We start from the raw sequence: 27,107 nt of genomic DNA, 5'->3' as shown, positions 1-27,107 counted from the left end.
TATTGTATTAATTAGCCTTTCCAGAATGTAAAGAATCATGGGTAACTTCAGTGTTCGTACCCCAAAATGAAAATAATGTCATGTCATTGGTTGAATTTCCATTGTTTTTGACATTTTTAACCAAACGTTTTAGTGTACTTTTTTAAAGTTATTACCCAGGATGCATTAGATTCTGAAACGGCAAATTCTAATACTAGTACTGTTTGATAAAAAAGCAACCTGACTGCTCATACAAACCAAGTAAATATGATATTTTCGAGTCCAATGAAGCTGGTACTGACCACTATAGTGTTAATATCCTTCTGTTATTTGCAAAAGACTCTGATAGATTGTGGATAACACTTAAATTGGTAAGATATGCTTTGCTAAGGGCATAGACAAATCATAACATATTGGTGTATACTTTTCAAAATATTACCTAGAATACATTTAATTTCGAAACTGCAAAATATAGAAAATATCTTGTGTTTGGTAGGTCTGATAACAGAGTTCCCTTCCCCTAGGCCAGGAAATAAATATAAAACAGTTGATACATTACATACTATAAACAAGCTCTTAATTTACCTTTTTCCTGATAACTTCTAGGAGTTTTATTTCAGAACCATGTGTTTAAAACACAAAAATATGTTGTTTTTTTTAAGTTAGTTTTAAGCTCTCAAAAAGATGTTGCCAGATACACATATTTTCTTCAAATGACTCCTGAGGAAAAGGATGCAGTGACTTCAGTTGATCAAAAGCAAATAAAGAAAGATAAACATATATTCTTTGAATCTAAAATGTTTTGAAAAGTTTCAAAATTTCTTGTTCAAGGTGAAGATCATACTGGCATCAGTGATAATTAAAAGACAAAAAAAAAATCTTATAAGTATCTGGACAATTGATAACCATCGATGAAAGATATTCATGAAAATGAGAAGGACCAAAAAGTCTAGAATTCATATATATCATAAGTTAATGCTCATTTTTTCATACTTGCGTAAATCAACATTCACAAAACTCTTTCATAAAATGAAATTTAACATTTAAAAGTTGTGACCACAAACTAATCACTCATAGCTCCATTCACATTTATAATTGGATGAAAGTAATACATAATCATGTCATTGTCACTTACTTCTCATACGAGGAACATACCTGAAAATCGTCTAAAATTGACAGACCCTCAGAACACCATTCTTAAAAATTTGCTAAATTTCGTAATAAAGGCCTCAATGTATTCTTGAGTATTTGTTGAAGATGTGAAAACTTTTGAACCAAGAGGCCCATTGTTGAAATTTGTGTTATATTCTAATTGCCTGTAGAGATAAGTTTTACAGCCTTGGCCAGTGGGCCTGTGGTTAAGTGTGAAGACTCAGATACAGATCAATAATTATTTGAAATATAAATACCTGATAAAAGAAAATGTTTGGTATATGATACAACAAACCAACAACATTCAGAAAAAAAACCAACAAATTAAAGGTCACCATAGAGACTTAAACACAGGACAAGTCTCCTTATCATATAAATTAAATCCTGATCTTAATAACAACAAAAACTAAAACTTTGAATTATGACTAAGTTTTTCTTTTATTTTGATGATATACATTTAAATTACAATCAATTTAACAAGTATTCACATCCAAAAAAGGGAAGTGACTCACTGATACAAAGGGGAAGAAATTCACTGCCATAATTATCTATAATGGTGAATCATGAAATTTTGTTTTTGTTTTTAGAAGACAAGCTTGTGTATTATATTCATTATTTGACCAAATCAGATATTGTTTTTGTTTTAAAAAAACAAAGCAAATTTGCTTCCAATTTCCTGTGTCTTCATGGGCAAAATTGAAAGGAATACTGTGAACTTTTTAGTTTTACCAATCTGTTTTTGAGAATGCAGTCTCATATGCATTTAACTGGTATCTTTTTAATTTTTTCATGTATTAAATTATTGATGTTGAAAATTTACACAATTTTAACAAGACAGCAACCCAGTAACACATATGTACTAACAATTTATATCTGTATTTTACCATCTATTCATCACAGATGGTCAAAAACAAAATGAGGTGGCCATGAGAGAACTTGAAATACATATCATTACAAAAATAGCATCAAATTCTGAGGCAATCCTCTGTGTTAAAATTAATTATATGCATGACGTAGAGGAAATGGTTTACAGTGCAAGCTAAATAATGAAAATAATATGTTTCATATGACACAAAACGAATGTTAAAACATAAATACCAACAAATATTACTTTATACATTTATATTGAAATTCAAAACTCTCTTTCACACAAAAAATGGTACACATAGTTAAAAATAACCATATAAACTTCATGCTACAGAAAATGATAAGTATCTTAAATATGTGCCTAATCAATAAACTGTTGTTAAATCTTTACCATGTACATATGGTTGTCAAAGACTGGGCATATCAACTCTTGTGAATTGAAAACTTCATGTGAGACAACATGATTAGTTGATTGAATAGCTGGTGTTTAATACCACTTCCAGCACTGCAGGCAGCCAGTATTTATCGATGAAGGAAGCCAGAATGCCAATAGAGAACATGAGGTACATTGAGAATTCTCAAAGCATGTAACCCCTGTCCAAGCTTTTTTCACATGTTCAATTGTATTCCAGTCTAATGGTTTATCATAATTATGATGATTAATGCACCTATTTGTAACGTAAGGGTACCCAAATTGCACCGAGTACCCAAATTGCACCTATTTAGAAAAAATAGCAACGATAATCTTACAAGATTTCCTAAGTTCAAAGTATTTAACAACAGATGAACTGTTCACTGAAAAAGGAAAATGCACGAAAACGTCACCATGCGACGTCATCAAAACGTCATCTTTTTAAAATTAGTAAATACAATATAGTAAGAGTATCCATTTCGTAAAATATGAAGAGTAAGCATGGACTAATATCCAATTGTTCAAAATATTTGAAGAAATTTAACAAAAGCTCGATTATTAGACTTTTGACGATGTGAATTTAAGCATGTACTCCTCATTACAGAATCATGGAGAGTTTGGAGGTTGATTCAAACCCATTTTTTTATGACTCAATATGAATTTAAAATTAAATTGGTGTACCTATACAATAACGAAGGATAGGGCTACAAAATAAACACAGTATGGACATTTTTTTCTTGATCATAAAAAAAGTTAGGCGAAAAAACTGTCAAAATAGGTGCAATTTGGGTACCGTCACGTTATGCATATTACTTTTGTTTTTTAAAGTTTGTAAGCAGACAAGGTTATTTTCTATCCATATTCCTCTCTCAGAGATAAATTTTGTGATGGCTTCATTGATATCCAATGACTGGTCTAGCAGGAATGTACTGATACCATTTTTTCAATTACTTTGTGGAAAAAGACCAAGTCATGTGTAAATTTAAAACAGAGTAATATCATTAGGTATTGTAGTTTCTGTGAAAGTTTCATTGAAGTACAGTCCATGATTTAAGAAATCTTTATTTCATGTTGACAAATTGATACTTTAAATCATTAGTACAAAAAAAATACCTTAAAATTTTTATGGTATATTTTTAACTAAATGTTAATTTATGCATAAATTCTTAAAATGAAATGAACAAACATCCATACTTAATGTGATACTTAAAGATATACAAAATGTTTACATATATACAAACAATGTAAAACTATGTACAATTAGAATGTGAAAGCCCGCTGATAAAACATCCCTGGGGGTATCAATATGGCACAGTGTACAGAAATGTCACTGGAATGGGTTTGTCTCAAAACCTTTTTTTTTATTCTGAAAAAAAATATGTAGGGATTTTCTCAGAACTGATAAAAAGTTTTTTTCAAAATGAACAATTTTCCCCTTAAATGCTATATCATTTTCTTACATTCAAAGTTTATAAAAAATTATAAATAATAACATTTTTTATCATAGTTCAATCAAAAATGTATACAAAACATGTGAATAATGTGTTGTACCATATAATCATGCTACAATATCAAAATAGTTCATTATTTTCATGTCAAAATTTGAAATGCTTATTTTTTCCAATTCAATTTTTTAATATCTAAAAGCAGATCTTTAAATTCTAATAAGGTAAGAAGAGATTTATGTTCAATATTAACACAACATGTTTCCAGGACATTCTTTTAGCTTTCAAATTACACCCTAGAAATAAGCATACAGTTAGCTCAGCTATAAAGGTGTATTGATATATTCCCCTCTAAAGCTTTCTGTTATTTATGTTTAATATGAAAAATTATTCAAGCAGTACAGTGCTAAAATTTTGATAAATTATAATAACCTAAACATTCAAAATATCAAATTTGCAGCATTAATTAATGCTTATAAAAATTCAAAGAAATGAGGTAAAGAGATATTCATATATCTATAACTTTGGGATATGAAAAATATCATTATGGGCAAATTATTAAAAACAGCAGTCATCATTTTTCACCAACAGCCCTTCCAGGAAATTTCGCATTTGAAAATGCATGATCTTATGTGAGGGTTAAATTACCAATTTAATTACTATTTAAATCTACAGCAAAATATTGTCTTTAAAAAAATGATAGTTACATCTGTATCAAGAAAAGGAAACTTATTGTAACTTAAAAGCTGAGAGCATGGACCTTAAAGGCAAATTGTGAAAATAATATGGTGTAAAATATTGGTGTTTATGAAAATTGCTGCAAGAAACCAATAAATAGAGCTCTGCTGTTATTTCTTTAACAACAGGAAATACTATTAAACTACAAAATTAGTTCAATTCAGTTAGTGAATAAAAATTCAGTTTCAATATTAGATCCATTATTTTATTTTCTAAGAGCTTCAGGTCCTTACTTTATTGAATAAGGTACAAAAAGTCCAAGAACAAAAATGAGGCCAGTCAAATACGAAGAGCAGCTTCGATCGACAAGCACCATTCATTTTAAGATTGCCGAAAAGGGATGTTTACATTAGTACATATACATTATGCCATATAAATAAACATATTTATATTATCCTCGTCTCGCTTCATATATTTATGTTCTATCAACCATTCAATTTGTTCTTTAATCAGTTTTTTAGAGGGTAGAAACATATTTCGTAATATTTCTACAAGTTCAGTCTGTAAAGCTGCGTTGGTTATTCGCTTTCTCATCTTCATAATCTTTACAATTGCTTCCTGCAAACATAAAAAAAAATCAAGTTTTTAAATCCTCAATAAATAGACAACACTTTGATACTATAAATTCAGTTTTTAATGTTCTAACTTAATTCCAACATCACACATGTTAAATACCGATCACTTTAAAACTTCTACAAAAGAAAACAAGCGGGAGAGTTTGAAGTCAGCAAAAATTTTTAACACCAGCACATACTAAATTAGGAGCCTGTTATTCAGTGGATGATGTTTGATGCTGTATATCATGTTTATATTTTTGGTCTATTGTTCATACCTAAATTAGGCTGTTTGTTTAATGGTTTTAACTTTGAACATTTAACTTGCTATGCGATATGGGATTTGCTCATTGTTGAAGACTGTACAGTCCCCTATATACTTCTACAATAGGTCTATAAAGGTAAGTTGTTTCATTGACATTCATAACACAGGTTATTATTTTAACAAATTAAAAAAAAAAGCTAACACAATAATATGTCCATGGTATATTTGTATAAGTGTATTTCTATAATATGTCCATGGTATATTTGTATAAGTGTATTTCTATAATATGTCCATGGTATATTTGTATAAGTGTATTTCTATAATTTGTCCATGGTATATTTGTATAAGTGTATTTCTAGCAACAATCTGCCCGGGTTTTGGAAATAAACTAAAGTAATTGAACCCACATGTTTAAGATTTTTTTACGGTTGCCTATGCTTTGAAGTGTTCATCACTTGCATAAGTTCGAAAGTGTCATTAACTTTCCCATGGTAAAAAATTTAACCATCATCAAATTAACAAGCAATTTTAAAGATTTTTGTTGGTACCTGAACACGTAATATCCTAAGCTGCATGATGCCTTCATTATCTTCTTCTTGACTTTTCTCTGTGGATAACTGTAAACGTCCTACTAAGTTTATTTTACCTCTTTTCTGTACTTTTCCATTTTTACTAATATGAAGAAAAAATATATAAATAGTTATTGAATTATTGGTCATACAAAAAAATTACACATGCAAGATGTCCTTGTGTTGTTTTCTTTGTAATTTTTTATATGAATATTGCTTATGAGAAGAGGCAAAATTTTTAGAAGGATGACTAATTTCCCTTTTTAGTATTTTATCAAAGAGTATGTATGTACTGGAATGTATGTACTGGAAGTACTTGATAATTTGCATGCTTATATTGGTGATTTTGAATCTGTTCAAAGTTTTGATTTTTCTACCCTGTATACTACATTGCCTCACATTCTCATTAAGAAAAAAATCACACACCTAATTAAATGGGCATTCAAAAAATCAGAATGTGAATATATATGTTCAAACTCTTTTAGGTCATTTTTTAGAAGCAATAAGCAATGTTAATTGGACATGCTTTGATACTATATATGCCCTTGAATTTTTACTAGATAACATTTGTGTTCGCTTTGGGGATTCGTTTATCGTCAGATTATCGGAATTCCAATGGGGACTTACTGTGCACCACTTATTGCGGACCTCTTTTTGTATTGTTATGAGTTACAATTTATGAATAAAATAAGCAAAGACCCATCAAAACAACATCTGATAAACAAATTTAACAATTCTTTTAGATATTTGGATGATATTTTGGCTCTCAATAATGACGACTTCAGTATGTATATTAATGAAATTTATCCTGCTGAACTTACTTTAAATAAAGCTAATACTAACATTGACCACTGCCCTTTCCTCGATCTTGATATCTATATCACTAACGGAGAGCTGAATACTAAAATTTATGATAAAAGGGATGATTTTTCATTTCCTATCGTTAATTATCCCTTTTTAGATGGTGACGTTCCCTTGTCACCATCTTACGGTGTTTATATATCTCAACTTGTACGATTCGCTCGTGTATGTAACAATGTTTTAGATTTTAACGAGAGAAATGTATGTATTACTGAAAAATTATTACACCAGGGTTTTCGATATCACAAACTAGTCAAAACATTTACTAAATTTTATCATCGGTATAAAGACATCATTCTTAAATATAGCTCAACATGCAGACTTTTTATACGTTCAGGTATTTCACATCCAATTTTTTATGGAAATATTCTTTATAAAGCACAAGGGTGTCAGTATTCACCTCAGAAACTTACAAAACCTTTGAACAGACTTATTAAGAAGGGATATAATTACGATACTGTTGTCAAGTCATTAAAGATTGCATAGTTTGGCGTTAATATTGAGTCACTGATAAGGTCTTTGCGTCGGAACTAAACACATTTATTCTAAAAACAGTTGTTGGCATGACACAGGTTATGTTCTTCTCATATATGTTATGATGGTATGATACTAAACCCCTAACGGGAAGGATTGTGTCTGATGTTCATATGATGAAATCATAATCTTTCAGTCAGTTTAATTGAAGTCTGGAGCTGGCATGTCAGTTAACTGCTAGTAGTCTGTTGTTATTTATGTATTATTGTCATTTTGTTTATTTTCTTTGGTTACATCTTCTGACATCAGACTCGGACTTCTCTTGAACTGAATTTTAATGTGCGTATTGTTATGCGTTTACTTTCTACATTGGTTAGAGGTATAGGGGGAGGGTTGAGATCTCACAAACATGTTTAACCCCGCCGCATTTTTGCGCCTGTCCCAAGTCAGGAGCCTCTGGCCTTTGTTAGTCTTGTATTATTTTAATTTTAGTTTCTTGTGTACAATTTGGAAATTAGTATGGCGTTCATTATCACTGAACTAGTATATATTTGTTTAGGGGCCAGCTGAAGGACGCCTCCGGGTGCGGGAATTTCTTGCTACATTGAAGACCTGTTGGTGACCTTCTGCTGTGGTTTTTTTATTTGGTCGGGTTGTTGTCTCTTTGACACATTCCCCATTTCCATTCTCAATTTTATGTACATGTAAATAAATCAGTTATTAAGACTTTTCATTAAAATTCCTAGAAACTAGGAATATGCATGGCTTGACCAACTGGTCACCATTTTGAATAGCTTTAATATTGTAGTAAATACTATTTAAATCTTTGCACAGGGAAGAACGTAACATTTACAATTTTTATTGTTTTAACAACTTTTTCATTCTATTTAGTGTATCTAATGACAAATTTGACTAAATCATCTATCGAAAAAAATATTCCTAGTCATGTAAAAATAAAATGAGAATGGAATTGGGGAATATAAATACATAGTTTCTCTATTCCTTGAATAATAACTACATCTGTAAGAGTAGACAATCAAACTTGGCATCAGTAAGGAAGGAGTAAACAGACATATTTATTTTGCTATTATATCAATTTATAATTTTCAACAACTTTGGATGAATAAATTCCTACTATTTTCTCCAACATCAATTATGGTATCTGATGTTCAGTAGTTGTCGTTTGTTGATATTATTCATAAGTTTTATTTATATAGATTAGACCATTGGTGTTCCAGTTGTAAATGATTTTGCACATGTCATTTTAGGGGCCCTTTATAGCTTGCTGTTCGGTTTGAGCCAAAGCTCTGTGTTGAAGACAATTTTGACTTAAAATGGTTTACTTTTACAAACTCTGACTTGGATGGAGAGCTTTCTCATTGGCACTCATACCACATCGTCCTATATTATTTTCAACGAAACAACATGTCAATCCACTTACATAAGTGAGAATTCCTGATTTACCCAGAACTGTGTACTGTCTGTGAATTCTTTCAATGATTTAGCTTCAGGTGAACACAATAATAGCTGCCTTTTAATCTTAGGAAATGCTACTAATGACTGCAATAGAAATATTATATAATTAGTACTGTGGATTTATTAATTTTCGTGGGTATCAATTTTAGAGGATTGAGAAAAAATTGCCTTAGTTACATGGATATTTGATTCCATGCTTTTGGAAATCTCTGCATACAAAGCCTATAGAAAATTTGCAACTCCTTGAACCTTTGAATTTGGGGTTCACCTATTCACACAAAATCTGCGAAAATTGGTTTTCAACAAATAATGATTAATACACAGTAAGCAAATTTGTTCTTGAAAATATGTATAAACAGAGTAATGTGTCATTGAGGAAGCTACCCAACAAAATGTAAATGCCCCATTTTTGTAATGATGGAATGAAAGACATGGTTAACAGTATATGCCCCTTAGACTCAATGCTGAAACCTATGCTAGGGGCTGTCTTACACTTTCAGTGTCAGAGGTGAATGGTTTTTGGCTCCGTGTTGAAGGCCTCACTGTGACTTTGAGATAAAGAACAGCAATAAAACTGACAATTAGTCAATTATGATTGGAGTCTAGTGCACCCACACAAGATGGGTTCTAACTCACAACCTCAGAGTTGACTGGCTAGTTATTACAGTAGTAGGACTACTTAGACCACCTGACCACCAAGGCCCCTGGTGCAGTAAGGATTAGGAATCAACTCACCATTAGTGTTCTTCTCAATTCTGTATCTGGTAGTTCTGTTGCTAAACGTAAACTTTCATAACTTATTTTATCTTTCGGTCTCTGATTCCAGGCAAATAATACTCCCATTTGAAATGTTGTCACTTCTAAATCAAACTTGCCTGTATCGTTACCAAAAGTAATCTAAAAACGAAATATTTTATTAAATCAATAATACAACTTCATTATCATTATTTACTAGCAATGATTAATTATTTGCTGATAAATATTCTGAATTTTCTAAAGATGCATTTATGTAGTAAGTAAAAAGATATTTGTAGAAATTAAATGATAGATTGATGCTGACATGTTCTGAAATATAACCCTTAATATAGCCTTTAAAAAGATTGTGTCCCCAGTACATATATGCCCCACTCACACTATCATTTTCTATGTTCAGTGGACCGTGAAATTGGGGTCAGAACTCTAATTTGACATTAAAATTAGAAAGATCATATCTTAAAGAACATCTATAATACTAAAATTACGAGTTCCAATTTGTCAGCCGTCATCACGTAAAAACGACGAATCAAAGAATTCAACTTTATATATAACTAACATAGTACAAAGGTGTAGATTAAAAATTACACCACTCCAGGCCCTTTTGTTTTCCACGTAATTAATATTGCCAATAATTAAGAAGTTCCGGGTCAAGTCCGATACTGATACCAATAGTATAATCACCTGTTACTTATTACCTTATCTGTACGTTCCGCATCTGACAGGGACACCACCAAACAGTGTTTGCAGGATTAATATGCTATATACACGGGTCATAATCATAGGGTTGACACTACTAAATTGTCAAATTGTTACCTTTTGTAGTATTTTAATCAGTAAGACTTTCTAAGATAACAATACGAATACTAAAAATCTGGACTAAAAATAAGGCGTTTAGGTACAGTTTTCAATTTGTTAGCGGGCATGAGTGACGTAAAACAGCGAATCAAAGAATTCAACTAAATTTATAACTTATATAGGACAATGCTGTTGATTAAAAAATACTCCATTCCAGGACCTTTTGTTTTCCAAATAATTAGTATTTATCATGAACAATAATTGATAAGTTCCAGTTCGACGGGTTCAAACAGAAAGATTTGAAAGCAGAGAAAACTTTGTATCTTATAATCGGCATGATTTTATCAGATGACAATACTAATACTAAAGTGAGGCCTGCGCATAGTTATATACTTTAATTCAGTCACGGACCCGCGATGTCACGGGTGTGTTCTAGTATATACTAAGTTTCAGGTTTATTGGACATCAAAACTACCTCGACCAAAAACTTTAACCTGAAACTGGACAGACGAACGAACGAACGGACGAATGGACCCACAGACAAAAAAACATAATGCCCCTCTACTATTGTAGGTGGGGCATAAAAATGAACAATACACTGTGGATTCATTATTACTAGTGGAGTACACAACTTTTTTGAATTCTATTGGCATAGGTAAACCATTAATTCAATGGTCAACATTATTGGCATAGGTAAACCATTAACTCAATGGTAAACAGTATTGGCTTAGGTAAACCATTAATTCAATGGTCAACATTATTGGCATAGGTCAACCATTAATTCAATGGTCAACATTATTGGCATAGGTAAACCATTAATTCAATGGTCGACATTATTGGCATAGGTCAACCATTAATTCAATGGTTGACATTATTGGCATAGGTAAATCATTAATTCAATGGTCGACATTATTGGCATAGGTCAACCATTAATTCAATGGTTGACATTATTGGCATATGTCAACCATTAAGTCAATGGTCGACATTATTGGCATATGTCAACCATTAAGTCAATGGTCGACATTATTGGCATAGGTCAACCATTAATTCAATGGTCGACAAAGTATTTTAAGTTTTCTTCAGGTTTGTATACCTCACTTGAACATATACTTCATTGGCGGATCCAGGGGGAGGGTTCTGGGAGTTGGAACCCTCCCTTTTTTTTGGCCACTCAATGCATTTGAAGGTGGACATATAGTTTGAACACCCCCTTTTTGTCCTGGGTTGAGACCCCACCCCCTTTTAAAATTGCTGGATCCGCCCCTGTATTTTATCCTTAATCCAGGAAAAATAAACCAATCCACATTATCATAGAGTAATCATGTAAAAGATGACTACTTACAATACCATTAGACATCAGATGATGCCACTGTAGTTTACGACCACTGTGTTTCTGTCGGTAAAATTCCTCCACTTGTGGGATATAGTCTTCTAATTCCATTGGCAGTGTTACAGCTATTCTATCACTAGACCTGGCCCATGCTCCAGCATTAAGGATTTTTATATTTATAGAATCTAGAAGGACATACATTTGTTCAAATATTCAAAATCTTTAATATAGAGTAAATTGCACCATAAGAACATGTCTGTTAAATATTTTAGAAAGATTTTGTTTAACTCAGAGTATCAAGGACTAATCAATTTATTCAATTATAAGTTGAAATTGTTTTTTAATATACTGTAAATTCAGAAAATAATGCCAGGTTTTTATTACTGCGAAAAAAGCAACAGAGTTGTAAACCCAATAATTTAAACTCGCATTTTGAAATATTTTAAATGAAATAAACAGATTTTTTTTCTTAAAATCGTTAAAATTAAAATCGCATTTCAGTCTTAAATACAAAATTGCAATGATAAATGCATGCAATAATTTCTAAATTTACAGTAATTGATTTTTTTTTTAAAGTTTTGAGCAAATGAAAATTTGACTGGACCTGACAAAATATCTAGTCTTATCCTAGTTTTCCATCAACGTAAAAAAGGGTACCACTGCACTACAGAAGTAATACCTATATAGATTTTTTTATTGAAATAAACATGCCCTATACTGACCTGCAATTCCTTCATTATTGTTCCGGTGAGCATCTTTAAATTCTTGATTGAGATCGTCACTGACTTTAATATCTTGGAACATTCTGGCTAATTTATTTACATAGTCTGCAGGCATACCTACTTCCTACAAATACATTTATATAAATACACATATTTTATCTTATGAAATTTAAACATATATACACCTTATCACTATTTGTCCGTCATTACTGGTATCACACAGGTTCCCGTAAAATTTTGACGTCATAAAACAAAATATCTGATGCCACAATGGAAAAGTGATTGTTGTAAGTGTCAAAAGTTCAAGCCGCTAGGTCAGCCGGGATTAGGGATAGGGTGTATTAGCCTGTTAGTTTTCCCATTTGAATGGTTTAAAACTAGTCATATAAAGGGATATGATGACAGCAATTTTTTTTTAGCCCTTGTGTAATACAAGGGCTAACACAAATTTGCTGTCATCATATCCCAATTACAGTTGAAGCCCAATTCTATCCAATGATTGTCTAATAGGCTGTTCCAGAAATTAACACATGGTGATATGAGAGGAACTTTTACTTATAAATTCTAAACAATTTTCTACAATTCTTGTTTTTAACCTGAGAGGACAGGGATGATTTGAATAGCCAATAATCCATATAAGCTGTAGTGTTACTTACCCTTAACCATTCCACCATATTTTCTTCTTTCTCATTATCTGCTGATGTGTCTAATATCAATCGTCGTGTTAGATGTGCTTTGTGATATCTCATAAAAACATCTTTATTCTGTACATACTTTAACACAAGTAACTGAAAAATCAATTATCAAATGTGAAAACTAATCTAATATTTTTTTTATAAAGAAACTTGATTAGTTTTAAGATTCAATGCCAATGACCTTCCAATATTTAGATATTCTATCATTTCTATATGTGACATATAAAATTTTCTGACGTCAGGCACGCAAATCAATGAATGTGTTTGTAGATAGATGTTTTTGTGTTTTGTTAAATTGTTCCTTTTTAAAATTGTTACACAATGATGACTGCTGTATCCATATTTTGACTATTTTATGTGTTGTGTCTGTTTAGTTAACACATCATTGTAAATATAACAGAATTTGATGAGACTATCATCAAAGTGAGAGGGTTAGCGCTATAAAACCAGGTTTAATCCACCATTTTCTACATTTGAAAATGCCGTACCAAGTCAGGAATAGGACAGTTCTTGTCCATTCGTTTTTGATGCGTTTTTTTATTTGATTTTGCCATTTGATTATGGACTTTTGGAATTGATTTTCCTTTTAGTTCAGTATTTTTGTGATTTTACTTTTTTTTAGATGAAATATATAAAAAATAGAAGAAAAATGAACAAGTATACAAACAAAGATTATTTAGACCAAGAATTTCTATTGAATATTGAAGGAACAGACCTAACAAAGTAAAAGGCAAAGAGTGCATTGTCAGCAGAGTTTTTAATTATTACTTTTAGAGCACTGACACACAGTAGATAATGATAAAATATAGAGGACTACTCAGCTGCTCGCAAGATTCTAAAAAAAACATTTCAGACTTAAGCGCAATAAACTTACCACATCTTTTAATTTAGTTTCCACTTCCTCTGACGTGAGTTTCTTACTTAATGGTGTTTTACGTAACAACATATCACAGTAGTTAGCTAACAGTTCAGGACACTTTGACTCAGGCTGTGTTTTGGCACCAATACTGAAACATAATATCAAATTTTATAAAAAAAAGCATGCCATATAGTTCCAGCTTTTGGAAAACATATGCTAACCTCAAATTGTGTTTTTTTTTTTATTAACTCCTTTTCTGTACTGCTGTTTTGGCACCATTATTGAAACGTAATATCAAAATATTAAAACTCTTAAGCATGCCCTATAGTTTGTGCTTTTGGAAATCATATGTTAACCTCAAGTTACATATTTTTCATTCACTTTTTATACTGTACTGTTGTTTCTAATATTAAGTTTAAAATCAATATAAAAACATTTTTAAAATATGATTATTAGTTTTAATTCAGTGAAGGAAAAGATATCCATTTAAAATAAAATATGTTTTGCAACTTTATTTGCATTTATAAGACCTGTTGTTGTGAGGCATTTTAATGATAAACAATCTTTACAAACAAGGAATCTAGAGTGGTATTCATTGCCTGACCATGCTCTAATTAAATATTTTTCTTATGATGTGAAATGATTAAACAAAATTACAATATATGTGCTAGACTGAATATTTAAGCACCATAACACAGTTTTATTTTCATATCCGATATTTTATCTGTTTTGATTTTTCCTAAACACTATTTCAGCTTTAAAGTAATAGGACTGGCTTCTTTTTCAATTTTCTGACTCACCCTTTATTTTTCATAGGAATTTCTAGACGGAATACTGATGTGTCATTCACAACTGACTTGTAAGCCTGAAAAAAAATTTGACATTGATGATTAACATACATCTGAAAGTCTAAAAGTAAAGGCCTTATTAATACATTAGTTTTAAGGTGTTTAGACAATTTATAATGAAAGAAGAAATACTTGGAATTTAAAGTTTGTCAGGGGTTAAGTTCAAATTTTCACAGAAAAGTCATAGACCTTTATATCAGTGGAAGGTCCACACCTTAGTATGAAAGGTCCAAACATTGAATTTTGATTGGATCAATTTTAAGATTTTGTGTCCCTCTCACTAAAGCACTTTGCCTATCAGAGTGGGTTGGGTATTTTATACATTATTTACAGGTCATGGTAAGAGAAGCTTCTCCAAATTGGAGCCTACGCCAATCTTTCTGTTACTGAGATCTGAACTTTCAAATTGAAAATCAATTTTTAGTTTGAGTTTTTAATATGTATCTACAATGTACATGTATTGTTAGATTCAAATTATGTACATTTTCTCCTCTAGGAATAGATTACCTCAGTTTTATTTTACAAAATATTTCAGAATACTTTCCTAAATGCTTTTTAATTTGTACTTTATTTAGCTTTTTTACCTTTTTTGATTGAAGTGACACTGCCGAGTCTTTTAATGACAAAACAACTATCCGATGTATGAAATTTAAATCCTGGTACACAAGTATCTATGACGAGTGTATGTAAGTTATCAGGATTTAATACATATAATATTATTTCCAAATATATAAGCATTATTTATAATATGTAAAGATTTGGTATGAGTGCCAATGAGACAACTCTCCATCTAAGTCACAATTTGTAAAAGTAAACCATTATAGGTCAAAGTACAGTCTTCAACATGGAGCATTGGCTCACCCTGAACAGCAAGCTATAATGGGCCCCAAAAATGACTAGTGTAAAACCATTCAAATGCAAAAAGAAACTGTCTAATCTATATAAAAAACCAAGAAACACTTATGAACTGCATCATCATATGACAACTACTCAACATGAGATTCCTGACTTAGGATAGGTGCAAACAAATGCAGCATGTTTAAAAGTTTTAGTAGGTACCGATCTTCATCCTTACCTGAAACAATAGTTATACAAACTTACTTTATCTCTAGATGTAAGGAATCTTGGATCATCCATAAAAGCATCTTTGACTAGAGTACTAAATCTGTTAAATAATTCTAATAATTGTTCTACATATTTCTCTGAATCCTGAAAAAGAGGCAGGATAGGTGTCATAAAAATACAAAACAAGCAGGACTTTTCATAGATTGAGTAATGGATTGTTGCATGCTTGCTTTAACATCTAGTAGCAAATATTTCATAAGTATTACAGATGGTGTATAAAAGCCTGGGAAAAAATTTGATTGATTTGCTTGCTATGTTTGCATACAATAGATAGGCGGAGTTTCAGTCTGTTTAATATATATTGGGATTTGATTGGACAATAAAATTTGACATACAATGTTGATATTAACATTGAAACGAAGTTGATATTTACTGTCATGTAAAACCCACTTACTGTTGTAATGGACTCTGCTGCAGCCATCATATCTGCTAACCCTTGATTGAAAATGTAATGTTCTAAATCTACAAGCATCTGAGTTATACCATCTGGCACCCTGTCCATTAGACTGAACATAAGACGTAATCCTGAAATATACAAATAATCATCTTTTAATCAGATTCAAAGATATTTTTATCAAATTTATTGAATGTAAATGGGTTCAGGTTTACATGCCAGATAAACCCTTTTAACATGTGCATTGTTATAAATGAGTTTCTATAAATTTAGAACCTATTGTGTGCATTTGTTTTTGCAATTTCAGATTGTAAATTCCATATTTTTATATACCAATGTTATGCAAGAGTTCTCATGAGAAGTGAATGTGCAGATAGAGGTCACTGTGGTGTGTTAGCAGATTTTAAGAGGTTAAATAACACATAGAAAATTTTAGAAACTTATTATTGAAAGTTTTGATTCTATTCTTATTTAATTGGATTCATTCCTATGTTCAATGGATGAACAGTGATCTCAGCAAAGTTTGCTGTTATAAAATTATTGCAATACTCACAAAGACGCATTATTCACAATAATTTCTGATTTTCAGTACCTTTTTAAAGCAGTAGAAATACTGTCTGACCTTAGATTTTTTATGACCAATCCAAGTCTCTTTTATTCATGAGATTGCAATGATACTTAATATAATCCTTAGTAGTTTATATTATATTTTCTTTCAAGGTCACTCCTATTCATAAGTCAATTTCAATTGATATTTAACCTCTAAATACAGGGCATGCTTGCCTCTACAGATGAATAACAATAAACATGATAAATGTTTATATTGCAAATATATAAACAGCTGGTCTTCATTTAGGTGGTCTTTCGTGTTTTTTTTTATACTTGACTTTGTAATGTTATTAGAGCTAATTTCCTAATGCATGCGATATCCTTTTGAGAAGGTTCATTCTAAATTTTGTAAAACAGTATTAGGACTGTAGAAGACATCCTCTAACATAGGTGCTAGATCAGAATTAGGTAGATTTACTTTGGACTCTTATATAAAAACTCAAAACACTCATGTACTTTTATAGAATAAACTGTAATGATATCAATCTCCTGGATTAAGACTTAGTGATCATTCCTTAGGCATTGAATTGGGAAGGTACAGAAACATTCCAAGAGCACAAAGATTATGTAAAAAATGTGGAGCCCTAGATGATGAATTTCAATTCTTGTAGTATTGCAACATTAACATATCATCGTGTTCTATTTTTTTTGCTTATCTAAAAGACTATGTACCATTATTTTAACATCTTGATGCACTAAAACACATTCTAAACCCCATCCCTGAAGTTGTTTGTCCCTTTGGAGTCTTCATTAAGCAGTCTTTAAAACTGACAAGCTCATGATTGTGTTTTATTCATCAATTTATAATTTGAACTCTTAAAATATGTTCTATTATATTACATTTATATTGTATTGTATTTCATTGTATTTCATTGTATTGCATTGTATTTAAAATGTATAATTGTTTGTTTATATTGCTTGACCCTTATGGGTGTAATTTTGCAATAAAGATTATATAAACGTTGAATTTGTTTACAAATGCATTTGAACATGTCCACTCAAATCTAAATTAGATGAATACAGGTTTAACTTTGCCTAGTTATATTGTTAGCATTACAATATTTAACTAAACATTTATACAAATGCAAGCAAGCCAACCAAGTCTTTATTTACATGAATTAGGAAATTAGCTCTAACATTGTATTATACTGTGTTATATACTTTTGTATGCTTCTTGAAAGTACTATTCTTCTTTCATTGATTAAGAGCTCCAAATCAAAAATTTAATATTGACAAGCCAGTGACTTACTTAACCACTGCGTCTTCCAACAAATTGCAAGTTTTTTTTAACTATATCACAGAGTACTTACTTTCAGTTTCATTACTTTTGATCATTTGAGCACATTCTTTTAATATGGTTTCTTTAAATGCAGTCACTAGTACAGTAACACAACATTCTGTTAACTGTAAAATAACAATATTAAGTATACATATGTGCATTCTTTTCTTAAATTCCAATAAACCTGATGAATGGTTTGTAAAATAATTGTCTTGCATGCATGTTTTTGTATAAATTTGTTGTTTGTAATCATGGTAATTTTTTGTTTTGCTGGCTGCACTGAAAACGCTTTGGTGTATTTTTTTCTGTATTCTGTTGTAGGCTTGCTGTCTTATCAATTATAATGCGAATTTGTTTTTATTCATTGGATACAAATTTTGATGGATTTTGTGGGTACAAGCAAACCACAAATTTAAATGTTCTCCAAATTACAAATTTTCTGTAAAGTTGGTTGTACGCAGACTTTGGCTAAATCATGGAAACAAATATCAAGGAAAAAGACACTTTTCCTCAATCCAACAAAAACTGATACCGATGAAAGGAAATAATCCATGGAACCAACTCCCCCTTATATGAAAGTGACCTACTGAATTAGACTTTTTACCATTATTTTTGACATTTTTACCTATTGTGTCTCTTTGTTTTGTTCAAGCATCATTATCAATATTAATAAATTTGATGAGACTGTCGTACAAGTGGGAGGTTTAGCGCTTAAAAACAGGTTTAATCCACCATTTTCTACATTTGAAAATGCCTGTACCAAGTCAGAAATATGACGGTTGTTGTCCATTCGTTTGATGTGTTTTATCCTTTAATTTTGCCATTTGATACGGGACTTTCTGAATTTACTTTGGAGTTCAGTATTTTTGTGATTTTATTCTTTCTTTTTATACTTACTGTAGCAACTGAGTTACATCCCCATCCTGTCTCCAGGTACCTCCTAGCTCTGGCCTCCTCTTCTTTCAGTTTGGAGTCTGCATATCTCATATAATTCTGTACACCATTAGCTTCTAAGTACTGTGGAGCTTTTAATTTGTAAAACTTTTCTGTTGCTTCTAAGTAGGCTTTCTCAAAATTCTCTCTGTAAATCTTCAATTTATCTTCTACATCTGAACTCAAATTTACTGAAAAAATATAACAAATTATGTATTTTAATAGTGAAATATTGACCATTCACACATTAATCAAGATGCTAACACAACTGTATGCTATGACACATCATTTAAGTTTTTGAGGCAATGCTTATGTTTAAACCATTTATCAAATTTAAATAAATTAATACTAAAAATACTTATTTCGAATCATACATTTATTTCAGCTGGGAACATCTGCCTTCCAAAAGGGTATCAAATATCCTTATGTTTATAAATCTTACTTTCAATGCATATCAATTGTGAATTGAAAATAATACTTTATGAATTTCATGAAACATAAGACTGTTTACCTTCACAAAAAAAACCTCAATTACAATTTGACAGGCGTATTAATTTGCGGTTTTATAGCGTTGACTATTGTTGTCACTGGCATTTAACCTAAAACTCCTTTTACATGTTTTATTCCATAAGTAAACTGTTATACAACAATTCGACAATATAAGGCCTAAATTAATATATTGTTTGTTTCCCCAAACCCGATCTGCCAAGCCAGGTGTGGGTAGGTAGGTAGAGAAATAATTTTATTTTACCAAAAAGCGTGAACAATATCGTACAATCTGACAAGCCAGGTAATTGGAAATGAATAAAATAATATTTGACTTAGATTTGACAATAAAATTTTATGAGTAGCACTGTTTTTGCAGGGTTGGTCGGAATTGAGGAAACAGACAATATTTTATTTTAGGCCTAAAAGACAAAACTTGAGTGGCATGCGAATGGTTAGAAAACCAAATTCCAACGTACTTATATAACTCCATAGAAGTACACAAGTAAATACAGGGGTCGAATTAAAGCTTTTTAGTGTATTGGCCTGCCAGACCAGTGGACTGAAAACTCTACTGGTCCGGCTCCAAATCTACTGGTCCTGCAAAAATGACATTAATTTGACAAACACTATAAATGACAGATGTTTAATTTTATTTTGATGCTTTCGTTTACATAAGTTAGACAGTACCAAAGGAATAGTCTTTATTCTGATTTTGATAAAGGCTTTGGTAATCTCAATGATTTTCTTATCAAAATCAGGATCAAGGACAGAAAAAAATATCAACATTGTCTTCCACGTCCACAATCTGAAATTTGACGATCCAGATAAGAAAATACATTTCCTATCTAGGTCTGTCACTGCAAATTTTTCACATATAGTACAGTTCATTAAATTCCGATCTACTATATAATGCAACCATTCACGATCTTTTTCCATGATTTTTGGTATTTGCGTTTCCTTTTGATACTTTCGTATACTTTATTTCGATCTTCCTATTGATTTTCAGTAATCTTAATTCTTTTGTCCGGCGGTTTAACTCCTTCCAAAAATTTCCACATTTTATATTGTTGTGAAGGACGCTCACCCGAGATATTAATTAACTTGATCAATTGTAATACCCCCCAGTACCGTGTAATTGATTTCACAGGGAATTTTTTTTGTTAACAAACGGAATTGCGATGCAATCAGTGATTTTTATCGTCAATTTTCTACTGGTCCGCCGGACCACCCCACCAGCTGACAAAATCTACTTGTTCGACGCAAATTTAACTAGTCCCGGATTACCGGACTAGCGCTAATTTCGACCCCTGAAATAGTGACCTACCATAAGACTCTCTTACACCTATAACAAGTTGAGAATCGAAAGCCTCTCCATTTCTCTCAGCATGTAATAATTTCATTGCACTATCCTGTAGCCTCTGTTTGATATTAGAAAATATATTTTGATTCCAGCTATCTAACATCAACTGTAAAGAAAAATAAATTATTACAACTTTTGAAGAAAAATAAAATGGGGAATGTGTCCATAGGACACAAATGTTGCCCCTGCTTGCATATAACGTTATAAAGGGACATAACGTAAGGTTGTAAATTGTACATACTTTACGTACAAGGGTAAACCTTCATGTCCCCTCTGCTATGGCAGGGGGATAAAAAATTACAGGAAAAGCTGTATATATTATAAATGTATGTGTTAAAACAATTCAGGATGCAAGTTCTTATAAATACTCACCTTGTTACATTATTTATATCAATAAAATCCTTGCAAAATTTCTGAACTACAGTACACTTTAAAGAATAGAAAATTTAGAAAATTTCAAATCATTCAACAATCAACACTTTTCATAATATTTGTTTCTTTCTTCAGTCATCAATTACATTCTAAATGACAGTTGCCGTTGTAAACCTTTAAAAATGTCAATTTTTTTATGGCAATAATTTACCTTTCTAACTAAACTCTCCTCTCCTGGAGTTTTCTTTGGTACACTACCATGTGGTTTACCGGATAATGAGGTAACAAGCTGCATGAATGGTTTAGGTAGATAGTCACACTGTGTGAAGAATTTACCCCATTCTGCTATGTATGCTTTCAGTAATGCTGAATCTTCTTGGTTTTTTAATACCCTCTGAAATTATCATCCAGATTTAATGACATATACATGTACCATAAAGTAAATTAATATTTATTTGTATGACTTTTATCGTCACTGGTTTTCAACATGGCCACCTTGGCCAGTATTTTACAATTTATATATGCAAAGTTTGTTGGAAAAGGATTATAAGAGCTCATGAGATAAATTTTCTCAATAATATATAGGTGTGGATCAGACTTCAACAAAACAAAATACTGAATGCGATGTTTGAGAACAAACGTTGTTCTTTGAGTATTGACTAAAATTTTATGAAAAGTGAGACCTTAATTACAAAACAACAGCTAACATCAATCACAAAAAAATTCACCTAATATACTTAAGGTTAACTACAATTGCAAACTTTATAAAAAAAAATCCGAACTTACTGATTGTGCATGCTGTATGAATTCTAGTATATCATCTTGTAAAGCTTGATACATCTTCTGTGGACCTTTGTCATCCCAAAGGCATACTGAATGTACTGCACTATAAAAAGCAAAATAGTGTTAAGCATAAAACTGTTTTAAAGACTGTATAGTATAATATTGTTTAAACTAGCAGTACATCTTTTGTAAAATTGTTAAAAGGAATCAGTACAGTGGAAAATTTTATGTAAGAAATTTTGACAACATAATCATAAGATATAAATATTGCTTGTTTTTTTAGCTGTACAGTGGCCTTCAAAAATCAATTCAACACTTAGCAATGATTTAGAGTTACTTATATCATGTATACATTTGTTCATTATCAAACATATAAAATAGAAGATGTGGTATGAATGCCAATGAGACAACTCTTCAAATGAGACCAAATGACACAGAAGTTAACAACTATAGGTCACCCTAAAGCCTTCAACAATGAACAAAGTCTCTGTTTAAGTCAGGTGTTATTTGGATGTTGAGATCTAACATATGTCTCTTTTTAAACAAAGTATAACCAATATACATTTGTACAATGCAGTATAACTGTTAACAATATTTTTTACTAATTATGATATAATACTAAGTGGGAAACCTACCAGAACAGATCCTGCCATTCTGCTTTGGTAACAGGTTCTTGTCTGAGTAATTTTAAGGCAGTCGGTCTCATGGAGGGCCATCGGTCCTCAAACTGAGACTGTCCTTGCTAAAAAAAATGAAAATCAATGTTTGCATTATGTGTATATATGGTAAATGTATATGTATTAACATAAGAACCAATACTATTTGAGAACAGATATTTATTGATATATACTTTTGATTCATACATTTTTGTGTGGATTGAACAATTATGAAGTTGAGGATATTTGATTTTGTGGTTTGCCAAATTCTGCATTCAAGACTTAGTATTGAAAATGTGTTCTTTGAATAACATTTAAATTCATAGTTAACTACATCACCTATAAACACAAAATCCATGAAAACTGGTACATAACAAATAATAACAGAGTCCACAGAAATGAAAGTCAATAACTTGCCCAAGTTCATTCTCTATAAATTAGTCCTAGTTCCACTTCTCAGTAAATATATATTTAAAGCAACTCTGACAGTTAGTTAATTATAATTCCTAATCATATACATTTTTTTACACAGAAACAAATTGGGGTCATGGTAACATTGTACCACCAAGACAAGTCCATGAGTCCTTGACCCATTTAGACTGGACTCAGCAGTTTAAAAACAGATGAGTCCAAAGGTATATCAAGATCATTTGACTCAAAGTAATTAATTATATAAACTATAACAAGATGAGTGTAGAAATCATCATTAATGACAAAAAAAGATGATAAGTTTTCTAAATGAAGTCATGGAAGTTGAAATCAAATATACATGCATGCATGTATACCAGAAAAAATGAGTTAGGCTTTGTCAATTTCAAAATTTCATCATGTCAATGGCAAAATTATGAGTCATTGCATAACTGTACTCTAAATTTATTTTTTTATGCAACATATGAATTATCTGTTCCAAGATGATGTACAAATGAAGTAGGGAATGAAACACTAAATATACATGTACCTGCAACAGCAAGATGAAAACATATGATTGTCAAAAGCATAACATAATTCCTTCTCACATGATAAAGCAAACCAAATATAAATATACTGAAGTGACTTGGTGAACACCAATCTTGAGGTTTTTTTTTAATTTTTGAATGAATTACCCCAGTTGACACAAGGTCAAATTACGTAAACGATGTAATCAAGGAAATCAGTTCTTACTGTGACATAGAAACATAGAAAATTTACAGGAAAGTTCACAATTTTCGAAAGTCAGATCTTTTTATAAGCATGATAAGGAGGAAAATTTAATTGAATTCATAACCGATGACATTGTACATAATCTTTTTTCAATTTTGAGGGATGATGCTATACTGGTTGATATTTATAAACAACAGATTTTTAATATATACGAGTAAAGAACATAGGAATATAATGATGATAATACAAGCCTTTTACAACGAGTTTTAACAATACACCTTATCCCTACTTGTCTACCATTACTACATGTACTACACATCACACAGGTTCCCTTAAAATTTGACGTCATAATACAAAATATCTAACACTGCATACGCAAAGGAAAATTGATTTCTGTATGACGTTAATATTTCAAGTGGGCAGATTTTCGGGTCAGTGGGGAATAGTGATAAATTAAGGTGTGTAGATACAATCCCTAACAAGGTGAGCGCATTGCCATTGTGAAACATGGGTAAATATTATAATTAAGTTTTGATGGAACATTAAAGATGTTATATTTACAAGCTGTGACTTATTAAATATGAACTCACTAAACCATTATGTTTCATGTTAAATTGGCGTAGAGAATATACATGATATTTAAAAAAATAAAAATTGCACAACACTCAACATAAATATTTTAAAACATGATCTGAACTGTCTCGATTTTGAAGGGTACATATTGTTGTCCACATAATTATGTGACATAAGGACTGGACATTATCGAAAACTGTTTTGGAAGATTCTATATTTGTCACATCTGTATATAAACAAAGAAGGATATTTTTCAGTCATTACCCTCAACATCGCCATATTTATAATTCCTCTCGTATCTATCGGTTGTTTTCGGTGTATTGATACACAAGGCCGAGAAGACTTCCGAATACACGTTATTTTCAGCAAGCATCATGGCTACGGGTGATTCCAAATCAGAATCTGCAGATAAATCAGAATTAAAGGCGAATTCGAGCATTCCTTTAGCAGAATTTGTAGTATGATGCTTTATTCAACACACACAACACATTATTATCCTTTCAGTTGAAAAAGTTATTTGTTATTGTTTATATATCCCCATAGACATACATTCATGACCAAACAAAAACTTATACCCACGTGTTGTGTCATGATACAGTTGTAATAAATCACGAATTCATTAATTTAAGTATCTCTGTTATATATTTTTTGATATTTTGTTCAGGTTATTTCATTTTTACTAATAGGTTTTTGCATGTATTACGCTTGTGGAAATTGACATGATTGATATGAATGTATTAAAAAAATGTATCACTAATATGCAGCAGTGATCAATTGACCTAATGCTTTTGCTTGGATTGCAATACTCCTTTCATTCATATGGTTGAGTGGTGTCTTGTGCCTGGTCAAGTATGTATGTGTGATTTTTGTCTTGTCTGATAGTGATTGATACGAAAATCACAGACGGCGAGGCAGTTGTTGGCGACATCAACAATTGAAAAGAAATTCTGTTGAAGTCTGTTTTATAGAAATTTCTTGTGATTTATCAATGTTATACTTTTTATATCCTACTTTCGCTACCTACGATAGTAGAGGGACATTATGTTTTCTGGTCTGTTCGTTCGTCTTTTCGTCCTGCTTCAGGTAAAAGTTTTTGGTCAAGGTAGTTTTTGATGAAGATGAAGTCTAATCAACTTGAAACTTATTATACATGTCCCCTATGGTATGATTTTTTTAATTTTAATGCCAAATTAGATTTTTTACCAAATTTCACGGTCCATTGAACATGCAAAATGATAGTGGGCATGGGGCATCCATGTACTTTGGACACATTCTTGTTTAAAAGTTGCATTACTACCACTTCACATCAGATTAACAAGAGGTCAAGGCCCTGCCCCTTAAGGTTATGACAGAATAATATGCAATTTCAATGTTTTAGTTTTCTGCTATAGTCCGTTTGATAGATAAATGCTGTCTATATTTATACATGTATGTAGCTACTTTAGTATCAGTACACATAGTTCATGACTAACATTTAAATTTGAGACCCTGTGAATTAATTCCCAATTTTCAATGTTAACTTTTCTGTTCATGATAAAGTTTGATAGGAATTGCATGAATATAACATTTCAGTGTGACAGTAAATTTTACACAATGTCCTCTATGTTATGGTACAACATGTATATGTACATCAGCTTTAAATTCATTAATTTATCAGTTTATTCTTACTGACCTGGATCCTTGGCTCACACTAAACAGCAAGCTATAAAGGGCCCAAAAAAAAGTTACTAGTGTAAACCATACAAACCAAAGGTCTAATCTATATATAAAAAAAAGAAAATGTTTATGAACCACATCAACAAATGTCAACAACTGAATATCAGATTCCTGACTTACATATGCATGTACATGTAGGACAGGTGCAAACAAATGCAGCAGGTTTGAACGTTTAAATATACTTGATACATGTACCTTACATATCTATGCATATCATTATTTCCATTGGCTTGATTAGTGCTTTAATTATATTTGCAGGAAGATGTTGATAGTTTTATGAAGAGAGAAGAAAATGAATCGGCTGAAAATGTTTTAGTAAGGCTGGATGAACAACATAGGAAATATAAATTTATGGAATATAATATATTAACAAAGAAAAGCAGGTTTGTTTATAACATGTACAAATATTAAGATTGCTTTTAGTATACATGTTATATTTATTAGAATAAAATGACTGAAAGAAAAGTAAAATAAAAAAAATACTGAATTTCAAGGGAAATTAAAAATGAAAAGTCTTATATGCAATTGCAAATCAAAAGCTCAAACACATTTAACGAATGGAAACAACTCTCATATTCCTTACTTGGTACATGTTTCTCATATAGAAAATGGTGGATTAAACCTGGTTTTGTAGCTAGCTAACCATCTCACTTGTATCACAGTAGCAGAGACTTCAAATAATTTGACAAAAATGTGTGAATCAAACACAAGATAAAAATGTCAGCATTGTAATAAAATCAAAGAAATATTTCAACAAAGAAACACAAAATGGCATAAAAAGACAAAGTACATAAGCAAAACAAATAATAAATCGATCATTTATTAACCAATAAATTAATTCATCAATGCATTAATTAATCGATTGATTAATCAGTCATTTT

The 27,107-nt window shown here is 31.0% G+C and overlaps 2 protein-coding genes across 2 annotated transcripts in view; one reads left to right on the top strand and one right to left on the bottom strand.

The window, feature by feature from the left end:
* Nucleotides 1-4,323: 4,323 nt before the first annotated feature.
* Nucleotides 4,324-24,903, bottom strand: LOC134687282 (cullin-5-like). Its single transcript, XM_063547436.1, has 18 exons — nucleotides 24,775-24,903; nucleotides 22,777-22,883; nucleotides 22,145-22,244; nucleotides 21,570-21,752; nucleotides 20,951-21,092; nucleotides 19,102-19,328; nucleotides 18,236-18,329; nucleotides 16,317-16,447; nucleotides 15,899-16,006; nucleotides 14,750-14,814; nucleotides 13,965-14,097; nucleotides 13,052-13,183; nucleotides 12,396-12,519; nucleotides 11,686-11,858; nucleotides 9,528-9,689; nucleotides 8,758-8,876; nucleotides 5,961-6,084; nucleotides 4,324-5,151 (listed from the first exon to the last, which is right to left on the bottom strand). Exons 1-18 carry the CDS (start codon nucleotides 24,787-24,789, stop codon nucleotides 4,957-4,959), a joined length of 2,334 nt encoding a protein of 777 aa, XP_063403506.1. The 5' UTR covers nucleotides 24,790-24,903; the 3' UTR covers nucleotides 4,324-4,956.
* Nucleotides 24,850-27,107, top strand: part of LOC134687283 (prefoldin subunit 3-like) — a 16,513-nt gene continuing 14,255 nt past the window's right edge. Inside the window, exons 1-2 of the mRNA XM_063547437.1 lie at nucleotides 24,850-24,968; nucleotides 26,485-26,609. Of these exons, the coding sequence (XP_063403507.1) occupies nucleotides 24,885-24,968; nucleotides 26,485-26,609 (209 nt within the window). The 5' untranslated portion in view covers nucleotides 24,850-24,884. The remainder of the gene's footprint in view (nucleotides 24,969-26,484; nucleotides 26,610-27,107) is intronic.

The sequence above is a fragment of the Mytilus trossulus genome, chromosome 10 (genome assembly GCF_036588685.1).
Source record: "Mytilus trossulus isolate FHL-02 chromosome 10, PNRI_Mtr1.1.1.hap1, whole genome shotgun sequence".
Classification (NCBI taxonomy): domain Eukaryota; kingdom Metazoa; phylum Mollusca; class Bivalvia; order Mytilida; family Mytilidae; genus Mytilus; species Mytilus trossulus.
This window is presented reverse-complemented; position numbering and strand designations above follow the sequence as displayed.